General features: G+C 42.9%; 1 protein-coding gene across 7 annotated transcripts in view; it reads right to left on the reverse strand.

Moving 5' to 3' along the window:
- znf407 (zinc finger protein 407) overlaps positions 1-21,789 on the reverse strand; it is a 209,409-nt gene that overhangs the window by 59,317 nt on the left and 128,303 nt on the right. For all 7 annotated transcript variants that reach the window (XM_061776963.1, XM_061776962.1, XM_061776956.1 and 4 more), the window contains 3 exons: positions 15,272-15,355; positions 14,599-14,719; positions 9,411-9,589 (listed from right to left, as the gene is read on the reverse strand). In XM_061776963.1, coding sequence (XP_061632947.1) covers positions 9,411-9,589; positions 14,599-14,719; positions 15,272-15,355 — 384 coding nt within the window. The remainder of the gene's footprint in view (positions 1-9,410; positions 9,590-14,598; positions 14,720-15,271; positions 15,356-21,789) is intronic.

Here is a 21,789-nt window from a genome sequence, read left to right on the forward strand (position 1 = left end):
CCTTGGGGCGCCCCAGTGCTGATGCTGCGTGTGGATGATGTGGCCTCCCCCAGCCTGACCTGCTGTGTCCTGCCCGTCAGAAAGCTGTAAATCCACTGGCAGATGGCAGGTGAGACGCTGAGCTGGAGAAGCTTGGATGAAAGGAGTTCAGGGATGATGGTGTTGAACGCTGAGCTGAAGTCCACGAACAGGATCCTCGCGTAGGTCCCTGCACTGGCGAGGTGTTCTAGGATGAAGTGCAGTCCCATGTTGACTGCATCATCCGCAGATCTGTTCGCTTGGTAGGCAAACTGCAGGGGGTCCAGCAGGGGACCTGTGACACTCTTGAGGTGGTCCAGCACAAGACGTTCAAAGGACTTCATGACCACAGATGTCAAAGCGACAGGCCTGTAGTCATTCAGACCCGAGATTGCAGGTTTCTTGGGGACTGGGATGATGGTGGAGCGTTTGAAGCAGGATGGAACTTCGCACATTTCCAGTGATCTGTTGAAGATCTGAGTGAAGACTGGCGCGAGCTGGTCCGCGCAGACTTTGAGGCAGGATGGAGACACGTGGTCCGGGCCTGCCGCTTTGTTAATCTTTTGTTGTTTGAAGATGCGTCTCACATCCTGTTCATGGATGGTTAACGCAGAGGTCAGAGGTGTGATTGTGGTCGCGGGTGCGGCCGGGTTGGTGTGTGGTGTGAAACTGTCCTTTTCAAATCTGCAGTAGAAGGTATTCAAGTCGTTGGCTAGTGTGCTATTGTTCTCAGCTTGGGGGGATCGTCGCTTGTAATTAGTCAGCGACTGGAATGCATGCCAGACTGATTTAGAGTCGTTTGCGCTAAACTGTTTTTCCAACTTTGCTGTATAGATCCTCTTTGCAATGTTAATTTCTTTGGTCAGCTGGTTTCTAGCTCGATTATACAGGGCCCTGTCCCCGCTCTGATATGCGTCCTCCTTAGCTTGGCGAAGCTGCTTAAGTTTAGCAGTGAACCACGGCTTATTGTTGTTGAATGTGCGAAATGATTTTGTTGGAACACAGACCTCTTCACAGAAACTGATATAGGATGTGACAGTGTCCGTATATTCATCCAGGCTGCCAGCTGAATTTTCAAAGACACTCCAGTCTGTGCAGTCTAAGCAGCTTTGAAGTTCCAGCTTGGCTTCATTTGTCCACTTTTTGACTGTTTTCACTGTAGGCTTCGCACATTTAAGTTCTTGCCTGTACGTCGGTATTAAGTGAATTAAGCAGTGATCAGACGAGCCCAAGGCTGCACGAGGTGTAGCACGGTATGCGTTTTTTACCGTGGTGTAGCAGTGGTCTAAAGTATTATTTTCCCTGGTAGGACAGTCGATGTGCTGCTTGTATTTAGGGAGTTCGTGGTTGAGTTTAAAGTCCCCGAGAATAATGAGGGGTGAGTCGGGGTGTTTTTTTTCAATTTCGTTGACTTGATCGGCGAGCGTTAGCAATGCGGCGTTCGTGTTAGCTTGAGGCGGAATATAGACGCCAGCGAGAATGAATGATGCGAACTCACGTGGGGAGTAGAATGGTTTACAGTTTAAGAATAGCGACTCCAAATGCGGGCTGCAGTGTGTGCTGAGCACCGTGACGTCCGTACACCATTTTTCGTTGATATAGAGGCATATCCCACCGCCCTTTGTTTTGAAGTACCAATTTTATAGCGTGTGTTACTTTTATTTTTATAACTCTTTGAAGTACCACTTTTATTGTTTTATAACCCTCTGAAGTGCCGGGTGACCGTGCATGACCCTTTTAGGTACTGGTTTTACCAGTTTTATGACCACTAGAGGGAGCCATAATAAACCAAAAAACCTCTTAAAGGTCAAAGCCATAAACCTGTCAAACAAGGCCATAAATCATATGACGTCAGGGTCATGAATCACATGGTCATGAATCACATGTTTGACATAAGCTCTATTGTATTATTTTTTAGTCGCACAAAATATGAACTAGTTCATGTTATGTGCGAATATGCCAGTTTACAGACCACTGGTTAAAGTCTCCTAACCAGTTAGGAAACAGGTACGAGTGTGGCCAGAAGAGTTTGTCTTGAGGCACTTAAAGACTGTTTTACCATAGAGGGCATCTTGACCAACTCCATCACTGTGTGGTACGGAGCCTACATCGCATCCTGCCGCAAGACTCTCCATCGCATAGTGAGGGCAGCTGAGAAGAACATCGGAACCTCTCTTCCCTCCCTGCAGGACATTTACAGCACCCGCTTCACCCACAAAGGCCACCGCATAGCAGGGGATGTCACCCATCCGTCACACAGCCTCTTCAGTCTGCTGACATCAGGCAGGAGACTGCGGAGTCTGCGGGCCAGGACTAGCCGACTCAAAGACAGTTTTATTCATCAGGCTGTCAGGAATCTGAACTCTCTGCCCCTCTACCTCTTCTGTCCTCTGCCTACCTGAACTCTGAACTCTTGACACCCCACAAATATGTAGATGCACACACACTCACGCAAACAATACACACAATACATGCACACAAACACACACACGCAGACACTCACACTAGACTCAAGGTCGCATCAGTCGCTTTAGCGGCATTGGGCTTTTTTCCTTGGTTCTCTGACCTCGACTATGTTGCACACGTCACTTGACCTTGGATATTTCACACACATTCAATTAATGCTTTTTATTCTGTATATACAATAGTTGATTTAGCTTTTATATTGTAATTATTTGTACTGTCTTTTGTAGCACCGCGGCCCTTGTGTACTGTAATTTCAGTCCTCAATGTCAGAATTGACAATAAAAGTACCCTGTACCTTGTGTTCAGACGGGGTTTTCCTGGAAGTCCCTAACAAAACCTTCCTGGAAGTCCCTAACAAAACCTGTCACTCTTGAATGAAAATGAACTTTTATTTGAAAGCCTTTGACACTATCTCTGCCACTATAATGAGCACATTCTCAATTAAACTCATTAGGCAGAAATTAAGTAAGTTCAGTTCACATTCGCACAAAATATGAACAAGTTCATGAACTTTTATTCATTGAACTCGGTCAGGTACAACACTTTTAATAGCACTGTGATGCCCTCAGAAGAGGTCAAGAAAGAAGGGACTCGCCAATGCACTTTCATGTCATGTTGCTTCATTGAACTCGCAGCAACACAAGAACATCACAAACATACGAGCTGCTGTCGGCTACAACGCATGCCAACAGCGTCTTAGAGTGACCTTTCCTTATGCTTACGTTACACTACTCACCCCCAGATGCCCTCTTAAAGGCCTACATACATACAGTGGGGCAAAAAAGGTATTTAGTCAGTCACCAATTGTGCAAGTTCTCCCACTTAAAAAGATGAGAGCATCCTGTAATTTTCATCATAGGTATACCACATCTATGAGATACAAAAATCCAGAAAATCACATTGTCTGATTTTTAAAGAATTTATTTGCAAATTATAGTGGAAGATAAGTATTTGTTCACAACTTAAAACAGTCACACTCCAAACTCCACTATGGCCAAGACCAAAGAGCTGTCAAAGGACACCAGAAACAAATTTTTAGACCTGCACCAGGCTGGGAAGACTGAATCTGCAATAAGTAAGCATCTTAGTGTGAAGAACTCAAGTGTGGGAGTAAATATTAGAAAATGGAAGAGATAAAAGACCACTGATAATCGCCCTCGATCTGGGGTTCCACGCAAGATCTCACCCTGTGGGGTCAAAATGATCACAAGAATGGTGAGCAAAAATCCCAGAACCACACGGGGGACCTAGTGAATGACCTGCAGAGAGCTGGGACCAAAATAACAAAGGCTACCATTAGTAACACACTACGCCGCCAGGGACTCAAATTCTGCAGTCCCAGACGTGTGCCCCTGCTTAAGCCAGTACATGTCCAGGCCCGTCTGAAGTTTGCTAGAGAGCATTTGGATGATCCAGAAGAGGATTGGGAGAATGTCATATGGTCAGATGAAACCAAAATAGAACTTTTTGGTAAAAACTGTGTTTGGAGGAGAAAGAATGCTGAGTTGCATCCAAAGAACACCATACCTACTGTGAAGCATGCGGGTGGAGACATCATGCTTTGGGGCTGTTTTTCTGCAATTCTAATTCCCTCCTTTCTTTAGGTTTGGAAAAGACCTTTGCTTTTATCCCTGAGAAGGGCTTTAATTCAAGTTGCGACTGAATAAAGAAAGGAAGATGGAGCGAGACGTGGTGGAAGAAAGCGTTATATGGGAAGACGGAGCATCAGCCAAGACATTTGTGTGCCAATCAATCCGATGCGATAAGGCTGAAAGGGCCTGTGAGTAGGGTGTGTTTGATCTGTGTCTTTCAAAGGGGAAAAAGCAGGAAGGGCTATCACAGATGATTTGCCTCTTGCTGCTGGCCCTGCTGCCACTCTGACAGAGAGCAATCACATGCAGGTTAATTCAACAGCCACCTTCTTAATCTTTTTTTCCTGTCTCTATATTTTGGTCTTGTTCTGTCTCGTTAGATGAAACACATTTTTTTAGGGTTACCACCTCACTTTTTCTTCAAAGCCGGAAAGATCACAAGTGCAATTTCAATAATCCCCCCACCCCCGGTAGCGTATATTAGTCGAATAAAAATGTAATTAATTTAGGAGGAAAGAATAAGCTGGACATGATGCCTGAGTTACTTCCGGTTTAGCGTAATTTTAAATTACAGCGTTATAAATCAAACTATTTTATCTAGGAAGGGGGCACCACGTCACTTTTTAGAAGTTTAAAACTTCAGGACAAAGTGACGACAAACATTACATCCTCCATGAGCATTCCACCTCGCACGCCTTCGTCACCCCCCATTGCACCAGATGAACCCGTGCAACTCGGCAACACCAGGCTAGACCCCCAAGAACGTCAGCGCCGTGTCACCCAGCGACTGTGCATTTATTGCGCAAAATCAGGCCATTTCATCTCCACATGCTCCTTGAGACAAAAAGACCAGGCTCACCACGGCTCGAGAGAGCCGTGGTGAGCCAATCCACCACTTCCCCAAGCTCTACCTCCCATATGACCATGTATTCTTAGTTCCGCTCGCAACACAGCCGTTATTACCCTCCTTGACTCCGGCGCAGATCATAACTTTATTCATGAGGAATTGCCACATCAGCTCGAACTCCCTCTCAAACCAGTCCAGTCACCCAAAATAGTCACTGCCCTGGATGGGCGACTCATCTCCTGTGTCACCCACCAAACAGCTCCGTTTACATTACTCATCTCAGGAAATCACCGTGAGGACATTTTATTATTCATTATATCTTCGCCGGAGACCCCGCTAGTCCTCGGAATTCCCTGCCTCAAGAAGCACAACCCCGCCATAGAATGGACCCACCCTGCTATCACCGGATGGAGTCCTGACTGCCACTCAGACTGTCTGCTTTCCGCCATGCCACCCTCCAGTAAACCTCAACCACCTGCCACACCAGTCGACCTCTCCCGGGTCCTGGAAGAATATCATGACCTTTCCATAGTTTTCATGCTGACATGCTGAACTGGTTTGTTTTCGTCTACTTAGACGACATTCTCATTTTCTCCCACTCCCCCGAAGAACACCGCTGTCATGTCCGCCAAGTCCTCCAACGACTCCTTGAGAAATGCCTGTATGTCAAACCAGAAAAGCGTAAATTCCACCTCTCATACGTACATTTCCTGGGCTATATCATTGCCAGAGGCCAATTACAACCAGAGCCAGCCAAGATCCAAGCAGTCGTCAACTGGCCCACTCCCACACCCCGGAAAGAACTACAATGCTTCCTGGGACTCGCCAACTTCTATCGCCGCTTCATCCGCAATTACACTCAAATTGCGACTCCTCTCACCAGCCGCACCTCCACCAGCTCCCCTTTCCAGTGGACTCTGGCTGCATCCCAAGCCTTCGACCAGCTAAAGAGCTTGTTCACCAGTTCTCTCATTTTACGCCACCCTGACCCCTCCCTCCAGTTCGTGGTGGAAGATAATGCCTCGGACACTGGAGCGGGGGCCGTCTTCTTGCAGCGGGACCCCACGTCCCATAAACATCATCCCTGTGCCTTTTTTTTTTTTGTCGACTGTCCCCTGCCGAGAGAAACTAAGGTGTTGGCAACCGTGAGCTGCTGGCTATCATCTGGACCTTGGAGGAGTGGAGGCATTGGCAGGAGGGGGCTGAGTCTCCATTTATCATTTGGACCGATTACAAAAACCTTGCATACCTCCGTTCCGAACGTCTCAATCCCCGACAAGCTCGCTGGGCACTCTTCTTGAGCCGGTTTAATTTCAGTCTCTCCTTCCGTCCTGGTTCCCGCACCAGCAAGCCTGACGCCCTTTCCTGCATGTACTCACCCCCCTCCAGCCCTGATGAACATGAAACCATAAAAGCATCCTCCCCTCTTCCTGCTTCGTCGGGGCTGCTACCTGGAGGATTGAACAAGTGGTCAAAGTGGCTCAGAGGACCCAACCGGATCCCAAATCTGGACCTCCAGACAGGCTGTTCGCGCCCAATTCCGCACGCTCCGACATCCTTCACTGGGCCCAAAACTCCAAGCTCACCTGTCATCCCGCAATCACCCATACCACCCACTTCATCCAACAACACTTCTGGTGGCCCAGTCTGGCGAAAGACACGTGAGAGTTCGTCCTAACTCCGTGTGTGCCCGAGGAAAAGCTTCGCATCAACCAGCCAACTGGTCTGCTGCGTCCCTTACCCATCCCTAGCCGCCCTTGGTCCCACATTGCCTTGGACTTCGTCACCGATTCCATGTGGGCTTTCATGAGTCTTGCACTGAGGAGAGGCTTCCGTCAGGCCACTCTGCCATAAAGCTCCGACTGGTGGAGGTCTGCAGTGATGGTTGACTTTCTAGAACTTTCTCCCATCTCCCAACTGCATCTCTGGAGCTCAGCCACAGTGATCTTTGGGTTCTTCTTTACCTCTCTCACCAAGGCTATTCTCCTCCGATTGCTCAGTTTGGCCGGAAAGCCAGCTCTCGGAAGGGTTCTGGTCGTCCCAAACATCTTCCATTTATGGATTATGGAGGCCACTGTGCTCTTAGGAACCTTAAATGGAGCAGATTATTTTTTGTAATCTTGGCCAGATCAGTGCCTTGCCACAATTCTGTCTCTGAGCTCTTGAGGCAGTTCCTTTGACCTCATGATTCTCATTTGCTCTGACATGAACTGTGACCTGTAAGGTCTTATATAGACAGGTGTGTGGATTTCCTAATCAAGTCCAATCAGTATAATCAAACACAGCTGGACTCCAATGAAGGTGTAGAAACATCTCAAGGGTGATCAGAAGAAATGGACAGCACCGGGTTAAACATATGAGTGCCACAGTAAAGGGTCTGAATACTTATGGCTGTGTGATATTTCAGTTTTTCTTTTTTAATGAATCTGCAAAAATTTCAACAATTCCGTTTTTTTTTCTGTCAATATGGGGTTCTGTGTTAATGAGGAAATTTTTTTTTTAAATTATTTTAGCAAATGTCTGCAATATATCAAAGAGCGAAACATTTAAGGGGGTCTGAATACTTTCCGTACCCAATGTAGCTTCACGCATTAGTATGGGAAAGGAGTTATCGTTTTTCCACTTTATTTCCATACCATTTGAGAGAGGCAAGATCATCTCATCAATTAAGATGAACATCATTTCCATCCATCCATTTTCAACACCGCTCATCTTGGTTAGGGTCACGGGGCGCTGGAGCCTATCCCAGCTGACTTCGGGTGAAACACCCTGAACTGGTCACCAGTCAGTCGCAGGGCACATATAGACATGGACAACCATTCGCACCGTCACTGAGTGGGAACTGAACCCACGCTGCCTGCACCAAGGTCAGGCGAGTGTACCACTACATCATCAGTGACGTGATGATCATCATAAATAAAAAAAATTGAAGTAAAAGGCAATTATTTACTTATTTAATGTGTTATATTTCACATTTATCATGAAAAACTGAATTAAAAAAGGAGACTACTGTTGTTTATCAACAGGATGCAGATTCCATACAATTCCTGACCTTCAATAAACAACTCTCTCCATGAACTATACATTTAAAGTGCTTGATATGGTTACGATGAATTGTGGTAATATCATGACCCCTTTAAATGTAGCTTTGAAATTTCCTCAAAATAATTTTGGACTAGTGCGGCACGGTGGACGACTGGTTAGAGCGTCTACCTCACAGATCTGAGGACCGGGGTACAATTCCTGGCCCCGCCTGTGTGGAGTTTGCATGTTCTCCCCGTGCCTGCGTGTTTTTTTTCCAGGCACTCTGGTTTCCCCCCACATCCCAAAAACATGTGTGGTGGGTTGATTGAAGACTCCAAGTTGCCCATAGGTGTCAATGTGAGTGCGAATGGTTGTTTGTTTATATGTGCCCTGCGATTGAGTGGCAACCAGTTTAGGGTGTAGCCTGCCTCCTGCCTGATGATAGCTGGGATAGGCTGCGCGACACTTGTGAGGATCAGCGGCTCAGAGAATGGATGGATAATTTTGGAATAACTATTGTGTTTTCTTCTCAGTGACATTAAAAATGGAAGGGACCTAAAATCAAATAAAAACCAAGAGTCTTTGCTAGCAAAGTCATCCATGTATGCAGTGAAACCGAGGTGAGGGAAACTATGGGGTGAAAGGTTTTGACGAAGCACTGGGTTAGAGGTGAGCGGGTACAGTTTAGGTTCAGCTGTAGTTTTAGGATAAAAGACAACCCTGTCTGAAAAAATATAACTATACGCAGACCATTCTGTTTAAGATAAAAATAAAGTTGTCAGAACACGAGGGCAACATAAGACTAATTTGGTTTCAACAGGAAATGAACCACAATGCTAGAAAAATGCATTGTGTTCTACAGTTTTAAGAGGTCAGAAGTATAACAGGATAAAGGCTACGTCCTCTGTCCTCAAGCACTCTGTCAATTGGATTTGGTGGCTCTCCAAGGACAAATGAAGACCACTGGGATACAAAGAAACCAATAGAGGAAGAAGATGATTTCATATGTCTCTGTGGCCTGAGTGACTGACAGGTAAGACTAGACCAGCAATCTTAGAGAGCCGCCTCTTTGTGGCTATGAATAGCAAGAAATGATCGCCAGACAAAAAGGACATTCAAGGAAATGAGAAGATCTGACCTCGAGGGATATTATGGTGCTTGGGTTGGTTGACCTTAACTAGCGCAGGCGTCTTTAGATGGATGTTAACCAAAACCTATAAGGTTCTTTTGTTAAAATAGATACATATTCATTGAAAGTTAAAACAACGATTACAGAGTGAAAAAAACAACAACAACAAAATATATCAAGACATGACATTTAACAACAGCAGGTACAGCACAGCCAGCGTGTAACGATCAAACCTTAATGATGTAGTATGAAGATGACATGAAAATGTGTATTATTGTATTAAATGTGTTGTGTTTGGCTAGACAATAACATGAAATACTTAAAAATTATATACCTGCATGTAGGTAAGCAAGGTCTGGATTCTCAATATCACAGTGGATGTCCTTTAGGTGGTTGCGGAACTCTATGGGAGAGTTGGTGCCATAGTCACATTTTGGACAGTTATACATCTTCACTCCCTCATGTTTTCCTGTGTGGAGGATGTGCTTCCGAATGTTCTCAGCACAGTTGGATCTGGCAGAGAAAAGAAGAAATACATTTCAATTAAATATATATATATATATATATATACTGCTTCTATCTATCTATCTATCTATCTATCTATCTATCTATCTAAATGAGTTATAAGGGACCTAAATCATGTTCCCCCAATAAAAAAGGTGTGCTGTACTAAACTTTTATTTAAATTGTTTTTTTTATTGTTAAGTATTTTAAAGTGAACGTATTGCATACACTTAAGGATATATTTGAGCTGCGCTTAGGAACTGGGAGAGTCGCCATATTTGGACACAATCTCAATGTATCAATTTGCAAAATAAATTCGTTTGGACAAAATGACTAATCTTGCAAGTCCTTCCTTCATTCATTTCCCTTGGCTGAATAAGTAGTGTGCAGAGCAACTGGACTCTACAATGCATAGCACTGGCTTCAAGCCAATTAAAAATCTTGGAATGAACAAGACCAGGTTTTATGATTGTTGTCTAATATTAGTGACCTCATGAATCTGCGAAGGGTGGTTGATGTACTGTATGGTCCTGGATGTACAGTAACAATGTCAGTGTAGAGTCACACACAACTAGGGTTGGGCATCGAGAATCGAGAACCAATTGGAACCGGGACTAGGGTTGCGGTTCTGCAGGGAATCGTTCAAATTTTAAAATGCCGGTTCCCAGTTTCAATGCCTTCAGTCTGCCCACCCCTAAGAAGAAGTATCGAAAACCAACAAAGAAGCTGTGAAAACCAACAAAGAAGCGGTGAAAACCAACGGAGAAGAACGCGCATGAAGATGTGCTTGTGCCCAACGACGGCGGTGGCGAACAAAAGTGTGGCTTAACTTTGTTAAAATTAATGACCAGACGCCTCAGTGCAACACTTGGAATAAGATTATATTGTGCAAAGGAGGCTTTCACGATGCGTGGAATAGTCTGACGCACTCCGAACCTCAGCCTACACTGTGCGGAGCTTCAGTGAAGTCAAGTCTCAGTCAATTGGGTGAGTGGAAGAAAACAATACGTCTCTGCCAACATTGAGACAGATAACAAGGTAAACGGTTGGTTGCACTTTTGCACTAATGGTTTTTAGTGTTTATTTTAGTCTTCAAACCAATGTAAGAGCCGATGACAGAAAAAAAAAAACTTCACTGTAGCAACTTCTCATTACAATGAATTGGGACAAAATTAACATAACGTCTCACAGTATCACAAACACTAACTTTGTGCCTCATCGTTATCATTATTTTTTTCCCTTCTCGAAAAGAATATTATTATTTTATTTACTGAGTTGTACAGGTCGAAGGTCACACTAATGGTGAAAAAGAGTTTTGAAATTATTTGTCTATTTTTTTCATGTCACAAAAACGTGGCATTTGAATAATGGCGTGCAGACGTTTTTTAATATCCACTGTAGGACCAACACAGACGAGCATACACATACTGTATGTTTGCACAAGACATCATGTAAGCAAGAATGTATAGCATAGAAACTTTTTTTTCCACAAACTGCAACACACACCATCATGTGTTAATGGATGGGATACTCATGCTCAGTTTGGACCTGACATTCTTGGACAGTATAATATGCAATTACTCTCCCTTATCACCTTTGCCGGTACAATAAAGCCTTACTGTGCCATAGTTCACACTAGCTGAATAGAAAATTTGTTTTCACTTTTGAAGACACCAATCTCCATCACGGGCCATAGTCCACTGGAGCTAAAAAAAATAACAAAATAAATAATAATACAAAAACAACTGTGTTCTGCCCATGCTGTATAAAATCCATGAACAGTAGCCATTGATCAACCTTGAGGGCAGGTCACAAAGATAAACGCCAGTGTATAATCCTGTGTTAACCCAAATATAGACTGCTCATAAATGTAGTAATCAGATGTATTCCATTTGGCACTGGACCCCTGAGGGGTACAATGCATATACAGTAAAACACCCCTGTTAAAATACCAAGTTTTCAGCTATGAAAGACCATTAAAAAACACTGCACATCTCAAAAAAGCACCATGCCCACAAGGAAGCACAGCAGTTGCAGCATCACGCTTTGGGATAGTTTTTCTTCAACTGTACTGGGGATTTAGTCAAGGTGAACCATACACTATACGTATGTCACAAAATAAAATAAAACAAAAACTATTAAATAACTTTTTGGGTCTCATTTTTAATACCAGAAAAAAATTAGTTTGTTCACTTTCTGTGCCCTCAGTATGTCACTGTCTAATGCATATTGTTTTGGTATAGAGAGGTCACAAAACCTTTAAGTGGTAACATGTAATTTAAAGACCCCAGGAGTGAAAAAAGCTAGGGCCAGCACCTAATCAGTTTGTTTAGACAACTGATTTTACTAATTGACATCAGGAATTGCAGTCCTTATCATGAATCATCTTGTGCATGGCCTCGTTTATGAACCTAAGGGATCAGTAATTAAAATATGTTCATATGAACACATACAGCATAAACATAAGATTCCCAATACATCTGTGGTCGTAATTATATTAAACTGTGGCTGTATTTATTCACAGCATGAAACTAACAGACCAATGAATACTGTAACATAGACATTGTACTGAAATCTGCATATATTACAAAAAGTGACTTATTTTGCAAAAGTGGAAGCAAAATATGTATTTAAGGCAACGCTTGAAAACTTCTGAAGCGAGCTTAGGTGGATTCCTAGGGGGTGTACTATCTCTCAGATATGGTAATGGTATAATTGTCATATTAAAACAACACAGTGAGCATTTAGAAGTCAGCAGGTGCCACAGTTAGTGAAAGCCCACACCAGCCCTCCTACTATACACTGTATTAATTAGCCCAACACTGTTTCAACTTCCTCCCTCATCAATGTACTCACCATGGGAATCAGCCATACTGATGCTGAGTGCCTACATCACCTCTTCTAATTCTGTCTCTCTCGCTCTCCTGTCCTCCTTTATTTTAACAATTTTCATATTTCTCCTCACAGAAAGCGTATGGTAATTGGAAAGTGTAATTGAGAGGCACTTGTGTAGAGGACAGTCAAATATGTTTGAGTCTGTTAAGAGGGGCATGAGGAGCTTATTTAGATCAGTGGTGTTTTTTGGACCTTTTACTGCCAAGAAAACCCACTAATAATCATTAACAGCCTCCACATACCTCCCTTCACTTTACAAAGTTGCAAACATTTTTGCCGCTGTCAGGAGGCGTGTCATCCTCAAAGCTACCACACAATCATACTGAGGCAGTATTTTCAAGCAAAGTGAAACATCGTTCCATAAACAGTCATTAGTTGGTGGCAGGAGTCAGAGGCTATGTAACAATTAGACAATTCAATTTGCCACTTTGACTTGAAGAATATAAATCAACAAACAAACAAATAAATAAATCAATATCAAATAGAATATGTTTAGCAATTTACGTAAAAATCTGATAAATAGTGCCGTAGATATAATTAATCAGCAGCCCAGGACTACAACTGCAATGAAAATGTCTTTTAATCCCTGCAAAGAACTCTACATATAATTATTGCCTCTAGTATCTATCTGTATCTGAATCTGAATAGATGCATATGAAGTGACATAATGTACTTTTCTACATGCTTATTTTACACAGTATGTATTTAAGAGCGGCACGGTGGCTGACTGGTTAGAGCGTCAGCCTCACAGTTCTGAGGACCCGGGTTCAATCCCCGGCCTCGCCTGTGTGGAGTTTGCATGTTCTCCCCGTGCCTGCGTGGGTTTTCTCCGGGCACTCCGGTTTCCTCCCACATCCCAAAAACATGCATTAATTGGAGACTCTAAATTGCCCGTAGGCATGACTGTGAGTGCGAATGGTTGTTTGTTATCTGTGCCCTGCGATTGGCTGGCAACCAGTTCAGGGTGTTCCCCGCCTCCTACCCGATGACAGCTGGGATAGGCTCCAGCACGCCCGCGACCCTAGTGAGGAGAAGCGGCTCAGAAAATGGATGGATGGATGGATGTATTTAAGAATCAAGCCTTGGTGGATATGATCTTCCCTGGGTGTCTGACAAAAAGATACATTAGTCACATATTGCATGTTTAGAACACAATAATTTGATGTACTGTAATTTTGCTCCTTTTACCTATGAAAACTTCTTCTATAATTTATATTATTTAAATGATAAATAAAACATAGTGCTTGATAAAATGTCTTCTGTTTAACAAAAACAAAATGTTTGAGTTTTGATAATGAACAAGTCTTAAAGAGCAGGTGTAAAACTCAAGGCCCGGGGATCAGATGCGACTCACCACATCATTTTATGTGGCCCGTGAAAAATAAATCATGTGCATCTACTTCATGGTTCTTGCTAAAATCTATTGACATTGAGACTGCAAACATTTTTTGTGATCAAACCACTTTTTAAAATAACTTAGTTATAATATGATGAGGTAGTTACACATTTCTATGGTTTCACAGTCCTAACGGCTCTCCAAAAGAAACCATGACTACAGTGTGGACCCTGTCTTTTTAAATTAATGGCATTCATGTATAACTACACTGAGAAATGTGTTTCCATATACATATAAATGTAAATGCATTTGCGATTCTTTTCAGAACCAGGCCAAAAAAAATTCAATTTCACTGACAATTTCCTGTTTAATTAATGATGTGGTATGATGGTGTTTTAATGACATAGACCTGCCAGTGTCTGTTACATTACGTCTGAGTGCATGCTAGGGAGATGTGAATGGGATTGTTGAAAATGAGATGGAGCAGTGTTGGAGATTAGTCCAGCCTCCATTTCACCTCCTACATCCAGCTTTTCCATCAACACACACTCACTCACGCACGCACACACACACACACACACACACACACACACACACACACACACACACACACACACACACACACACACACACACACACACACACACACACACACACACAAAGAAACTGTTCGACAATGCCACCTGCTTGCCACATTATGTATTCTACCAAGCACCGCACACCACCAATTATCATCACTGGCCATCAGCACCACCAAGCACAGGCAGGTCAATGAGCTGGCACCAACCTGTAGTCGCACCAGGGGCAACGGTATGGTTTCTCCCCAGTGTGAACACGATTATGTCTTGACAGGTGGGACTGCGTGGTCGAAGCGAAGTTGCAAAGTTTACATTTGAAGGGTCTCTCTCCTGTGGGGTAGAGGGATTTAAAATAAAAGGAGCAGTGACTATAGATTGCTAAATCTGTAACTGCTCGAATTCACACATGCTAATGGCCACCATGCACAGAAAGGAGGTAACATTAAAGTTTGCAGTAGGAATGGAAGACCATATAAGGATCACACAAACTGAATTATAAAAACTTAAATTCATACTCATATCCTATTATTGATCCATGGGCAGCTGCCTGACAGCAGTTAAGAGCAGTATGTTCTTTCAATTTTTCATTTCCCCCCCAAAAAACTATTATTGACAGCCCATTAAAAAAAGAACTGCAATTTCTCTAAGCGACAGACTGACATGGTGGAATGATAACTAAAATTAAAAATCTCAACCATGCCGGTACACATGCCTATCACTGACAGCAACATGTCACACTGATGGAGCCTTGTTTGTATCACAGTTGCTAAAATTATGTATGGGGTAAAAAATAATATCTTTTTTTTTTTTTTTTTATCTTGAAGTGTCACTCCCAGTCCAAGATATTGCATTCACACATTGGTGCCTGTGTGGATTTCTTACCTGTGTGCTGGCGTCTGTGCTTAGTGAGAGCATGCCGTGTGCCTCCAGCAAAACCACACAGGTCACACAGGAAACTCTTTTCACCTGTACAAGTAGAAGACAGTCAATTACACAGCTTAATATCTACTTTACAAAAATATATACTGTATAAATACAATTCCACATTATGTAGGCAGATTACAGTATACAATTGGCACAGAAAACTGTTAAATGTGAATTTCAACAGCTTGTGGGGTATGGTTATTTTGACACTGAAAATAATTTCCCTTTGTTTTGAAAATTAAAAACTAAGGGAAAAAAGTTACTGCTTAAGCGCCACTAAGGGGAGAAAAAAAAAAGTCGATGACCCAAAGGAAAGTGTTAGAAGGGTTTGAAGTAGTAGAAAAAATAAAATAGAACGAGTAAATATACTCTATGAGCAGCAAGTCGAGTTGGCATCACAGATGAGCCTTGCAAAAGTCACAGATCAGTAGTGTATATTCATCAGAGCTTTCACAGCTAACTAATTCCTCCAATCAGATGGATCCATGTAAATATGTCAAATGGGGGACGGGAAATTGCCAGTGTGGTTTATTGACTGTGATAAAATCTGAAAAGCACCGCTGAACATAATTACATACTTGTCAGAGCCATAAAAATTAGCTTTATTATCAATGGGTTGGTTTTCTACAACTTCATTTGGGGGCGATGCCTTCCAGATGGGGAGCGTGGAGAGATTTTTCACACTCCTCCTCCCTTCTCTGCATCTGGCCTTGTCATTAACAGCATGATGAGCTCCCGTTTTCATTCTCTCTGCCATTTGTGCAGAAGTAGTCACACAAACACACACACACGCACGCACACAAACACACACACACACACACACACACACACACAGCAACACTTATTATAAGACACAAAAAGTATAAGACACATTTTTGGACAATAATGAATAAAGACATTTACAGAATTGACACAGATGCATGCAAAACAATGTGTACAATGGCCAACACACAACATACTTTATGTAGTGTGGTACACATTGCCATGCATAACCATCATATGTCATACATTGTTTTCATATACAGTACAGTAATCACTGAATTCACACACACTTGCACATTGTGTTTTAGCAAGACAAATATTCATGTGAATTCAAATGTTGAACTCCATTGTCTGATCATGTACATTATGTGGGTGAGTCTTGCAGTTGGACCTCAGTAGTACTCCACATGCATATCTGCTGCACAGACAGCAACTTTCTGAGGGTCCAAAGAGACAAACTTTCATCACGTTTCCTATATCCTACCCATTTAAAGCCCCTCAACTGTGAAAAGAGCTCTAATGCAGTCCCATTTAAAGGGAAGACAAACAAACTTAAAAAGCAACATTTGTCAAGCTATATATAAAGGTTAACTTTTTAAACTACAATAAAAATAATTTGTCTTTCCAAGAAACAAAATCTGTTCTCAAACTATGTCAAAAGTTTTATATTAGCGGTACACGGTTAGATTGATTAGACAAATAAAATACGAGCAACATTGGAAAATAAAGGCGCAATTCAAAGAGAGATAACGCCCCTAATTCCAATGAAGTTGGGATGTTGTGTTAAACATAAATAAAAACAGAATACAATGATTTGCAAGTCATGTTCAACCTATATTTAATTGAATACACTACAAAGACAAGATATTTAATGTTCAAACTGATAAACTTTATTGTTTTTAGCAAATAATCATTAACTTAGAATTTTATGGTTCCAAAAAAGATGGGACAGGTGGCAAAAAAGACTGAGAAAGTTGAGGAATGCTCATCAAACACCTGTTGGGAACATCCCACAGGTGAACAGGCTCATTGGGAATAAAAGAAGTTTCCCTGAATTGCTCAGTCATTCACAAGCAAAGATGGGGCGAGGTTCACGAGGGCGTGAGAAAATAGTCGAACAGTTTAAGGACAATGTTCCTCAACGTACAATTGCAAGGAATTTAGGGATTTCATCATCTACGGTCCATAATATCATCAAAAGGTTCAGAGAATCTGGAGAAATCACTGCATGTAAGCGGCAAGGCCGAAAACCAACATTGAATGCCCGTGACCTTCGACCCTGAGGTGGCACTGCATCAAAAACCGACAATGTGTAAAGGATATCACCACATGGGCTCAGGAACTTCAGAAAACCACATAGAGTTCGGCACTACATCCGTAAGTGCAACTTGAAACTCTACTATGCAAAGCAAAAGCCATTTATCAACAACACCCAGAAGCGCCGCCGGCTTCTCTGGGCCTGAGCTCATGTAAGATGGACTAATGCAAAGTGGAAAAGTGTTCTGTGGACCGACGAATCCACATTTCAAATTGTTTTTGGAAATTGTGGATGTCGTGTCCTCTGGGCCAAAGAGGAAAAGAACCATCCGGACTGTTATGGACGCAAAGTTTAAAAGCCAGCATCTGTGATGGTATGCGGCTGTGTTAGTGCCATTGGCATGGGTAACTTACACATCTGTGGAGGCACCATTAATGCTGAAAGGTACATACAGGTTTTGGAGAAACATATGCTGCCATCCAAGCAACGTCTTTTTCATGGACGCCCCTGCTTATTTCAGCATGACAAAGCCAAACCACATTATGCACGTGTTACAACAGTGTGGCTTCGTAGTAAAAGAGTGCCTGCAGTCTAGACCTGTCTCCCATTGAAAATGTGTGGCGCATTATGATGCATTAAATACGACAACGGAGACCCCGAACTGTTGAACAGCTGAAGCTATACATCAAGCAAGAATGTGAAAGATTTCCACCTACAAAGCTTCGACAATTAGTGTCCTCAGTTTCCAAACATTTATTGAAAGTTGTTAAAAGAAAAGGTGATGTAACACAGTGGTAAACATGACTCAGTCCCAGCTTTTTGGGAACGTGTTGGAGCCATAAAATTCTCAGTTAATGATTATTTGCTAAAAACAATAAAGTTAATCAGTTTGAACATTAAATATTTTGTCTTTGTATTGTATTCAATTAAATATAGGTTGAACATGATTTGCAAATCATTATATTCTGTTTTTATTTACGTTTAACACAACGTCCCAACTTCATTGGAATTATGTAGTTTGTATAGTACTAAAAAAAACTAGAAAGGGTATACAGAATACACGTTTTGTGCATTGAAATTGCAAAGGAGTCAAATATGTAATTTTGTATTAAAATAAGAGATATTCCTCTTATAATTCTGACTGAACAAATCATAACAATTATGGTGCTGACCATACAGTTAAACAAATCTAGTATGGGCGTTAACCCTCTATTAATTTGAAATGTATTTTCCCCTTGAATTTACACATTTGCCATGTAGTTACTGTATAATAGTCCAGTATACAGCTTATATACTTCAATTGTCATGGTCATCATTAAAAGTGCACCTACAGTATTTTGTGGTTTCTTGTCTGCAATGTGACAACGATCAGACTAGTATTTTGTATAGAACCCGAGGAAAAATGAGGTTCTACCTACTAGTATCTCTAGCCTATAAACCCTATCTGCTTAAACCTTGACTTCATATGAGAAAATAAGGTGCCGGTCACTCCTCTACCCCTTTTCCTCTCTCCATCTCTCATTACACCCAGCGCCCCAAGAACTCACCACAGAAAAATCCATAACCATCGATCCTGATGCCTAGCTGCGGTCGCCACAATTATTCTTTAGGATTCTTGAGGAGAAAACATTTGCAATAAATTACTTGTGTGCTTTTCATCTCCTGATCTGTGGTGGAACACTCTCTGGTGACTGAGGAGGCAAGGTGGTGAAGCAGAAGAGTGATACTCTGTTGTCAGATTCAGGGTTTGTACAGACTAGTCGAATAGTCTTTTCGACAATGACATTTGGAGCGTGACATTGACTAGTCACTAATCGAGCTACTTGCAACAACAGATGAGTACACTGAATACAATAAATTCATCACCTTAATTGACTTAAATTGCAGCATTGGTAAGTTAGAGGGAGAACAAGTTAAGGACAAAAAAGCCATGCCTATCAAAGTGGAAGGAGTGTGGAGGAAGGAAGACAAAGAGGTCACCCATTTTTTGCAAATACCGCAATAGCCTACCATGAAGAACCTGCTGCTGTGGTGGGCCCAGAACGAGAACATGTTTTTACCATTTGTCCAGGTTGTGCAAACGTCACCTGGATGTTCCAGAGGCATACCGAGCGAGAGGATTTTTTTCACTGTTTGGAAATTACATCACACGAGAGCCGGCGAGCCTGGCTTCACCCAGCCAAAGTCCTTGCACTTGTGCTGAAACGTGTATGTTATGCGTACATTTGGTGTATAAGATCCTTGTTGTCTGTGAATTTATCAAAACATTAGTGTCGGGAAAAAAGAAGAAAAAAAAGCTGGAAGCTCTTACAGCTCTCACTTACTGTATAGCCCACATACCCACAACTAAACACAATCTTCTCTTAGTGACATGATTAACCTGAGAATTTTGGTATGTAACAAGTATTACCAATTACTTCTTAAAGCGAAATCATCTTTCGTTTTGCTAGCATGATGCACCATTTTCTTGAAGGAATTAAAAGTACCGTAATTTCTCGTGTATAATGTGCATTTTTTACCCCCAAAAAATGTCAAGTCAATAGTGCGCATTATACATAGGTATAGGAGAAAATGAAAAAGACTTTCACATTTTATCAATGTATGCCGCCATCTAGATGTTATGAAAAAGCTGTACACTTTCATTCCACGATGCCACCACCCCCTAGAGGTTATCAAAAGTTGTACACTCATTCTAGTATGCCACCTAGAGATTATGAAATAGGTGTAGACTACACTTTCATTCCAATATGACAGGGGTACATATGACTACATATATGTAAAATTGTGCTCATAAGTTTACATACCCAGGGAGAATTTGTGAAATATTTTTATTTATTTATTTATTTATTTAATTTTTTTATGTGACTGAACAACAACCATCATTAATTTCTTTATGCTTATGTTTTGTTTAATGATAATGCTTTTCTGAAATGCTTGACAGTTTAATTTTAATCCCATTAAAATAAAATTAAATGTGTTTCGCCTGGTCCTTCATGTTTTCTTAAAAAAATTGTACACATCTTACAAATTCTGCCTGGGTAATCAAACATATGAGTACAACTGTGTGTTTTCTCATTTACTAAATAAAAGTAGGGATGTGAATTTCAAAATAAGAGCAAGTAAATAAAAAGTATTGTGTGTTCAAATAAGGTATTCAACTTCAGAATACCCCTCCTTGAGCCGTCACATTGTCGTGGTGGAGGGGTTTGTGTGTCCCAGTGATCCAAGGAGCTAAGATGTCTGGGGCTTTATGCCCCTGGAAGGGTCACCCATGACAAACAGGTCCTAGGTGAGGGACCAGACAAAGCACGCCTCAAAGACCACTAATGATGACGACAAACAATGGACTTCGTTTTCGCTTGCCCGGACGCGGGTCACCGGGGCCCCCCACTGGAGCCAGGCCTGGTGGTGGGGCTCGAAGGTGAGCGCTGGGTGGCCTGCACCCATGGGGCCCGGCCGGGCACAGCACGAAAAGCCCTTCCCATGGGCTCACCACCTGTGGGAGGGGCCATAGGGGTCGGGTGCAGTGTAAGCTGGGCAGTGGCCGAAGGCGGGGACCTTAGCGATCCGATCCCCGGCTAGAGAAGTTAGCTCTAGGGACGTGGAATGTCACTTCTCTGGCAGGGAAGGAGTCCGAGCTGGTGTGTGAGGTCGAGAAGTTCCGACTAGATATAGTCGGACTCGCCTCCCCACACAGCTTGGGCTCTGGTACCAGTCCTCTCGAGAGGGGTAGGACTCTCTTACACTCTGGAGTTGCCCACGGTGAGAGGCGCCGAGCAGGTGTGGGTATTGACCCTCCGGCTTGGCGCCTGTACGTTGGGGTTCACCCCGGTGGACGAGAGGGTAGCCTCCCTCCCCCTTCGGGTGGGGGGACGGGTCCTGACTGTTGTTTGTGCCTATGCACCAAACAGCAGTTCAGAGTACCCACCCTTTTTGGAGTCCTTGGAGGGGGTGCTGGAGAGCGCTCCCACTGGGGACTCCATCGTTCTGCTGGGGGACAATGCTCACGTGGGCAATGACAGTGAGACCTGGAAGGGCGTGATTGGGAGGAACGGCCCCCCCGATCGCAACCTGAGCTTCTGTGCTCGTCACGGATTGTCCATAACGAACACCATGTTCAAGCATAAGGGTGTCCACACGTGCACTTGGTACCAGGACACCCTAGGTCGCAGTTCGATGATCGACTTTGTGGTCGTGTCATCGGACTTGCGGCCGCATGTCTTGGACACTCGGGTGAAGAGAGGGGCGGAGCTGTCAACTGATCACCACCTGGTGGTGAGTTGGCTCCCGTGGTGGGGGAAGATGCCGGTCCGACGTGGCAGGCCCAAATGTATTGTGAGGGTCTGCTGCGAACGTCTGGCAGAATCCCCTGTCAGAAAGAGTTTCATCTCCCACCTTTGACAGAACTTTGCTCATGTTCCGGGGGAGGCGGGGGACATCAAGCTTTTTTTATGCC

The sequence above is a fragment of the Phyllopteryx taeniolatus genome, chromosome 6, assembly GCF_024500385.1.
Source record: "Phyllopteryx taeniolatus isolate TA_2022b chromosome 6, UOR_Ptae_1.2, whole genome shotgun sequence".
In the NCBI taxonomy this organism is placed as follows: Eukaryota; Metazoa; Chordata; class Actinopteri; order Syngnathiformes; family Syngnathidae; genus Phyllopteryx; species Phyllopteryx taeniolatus.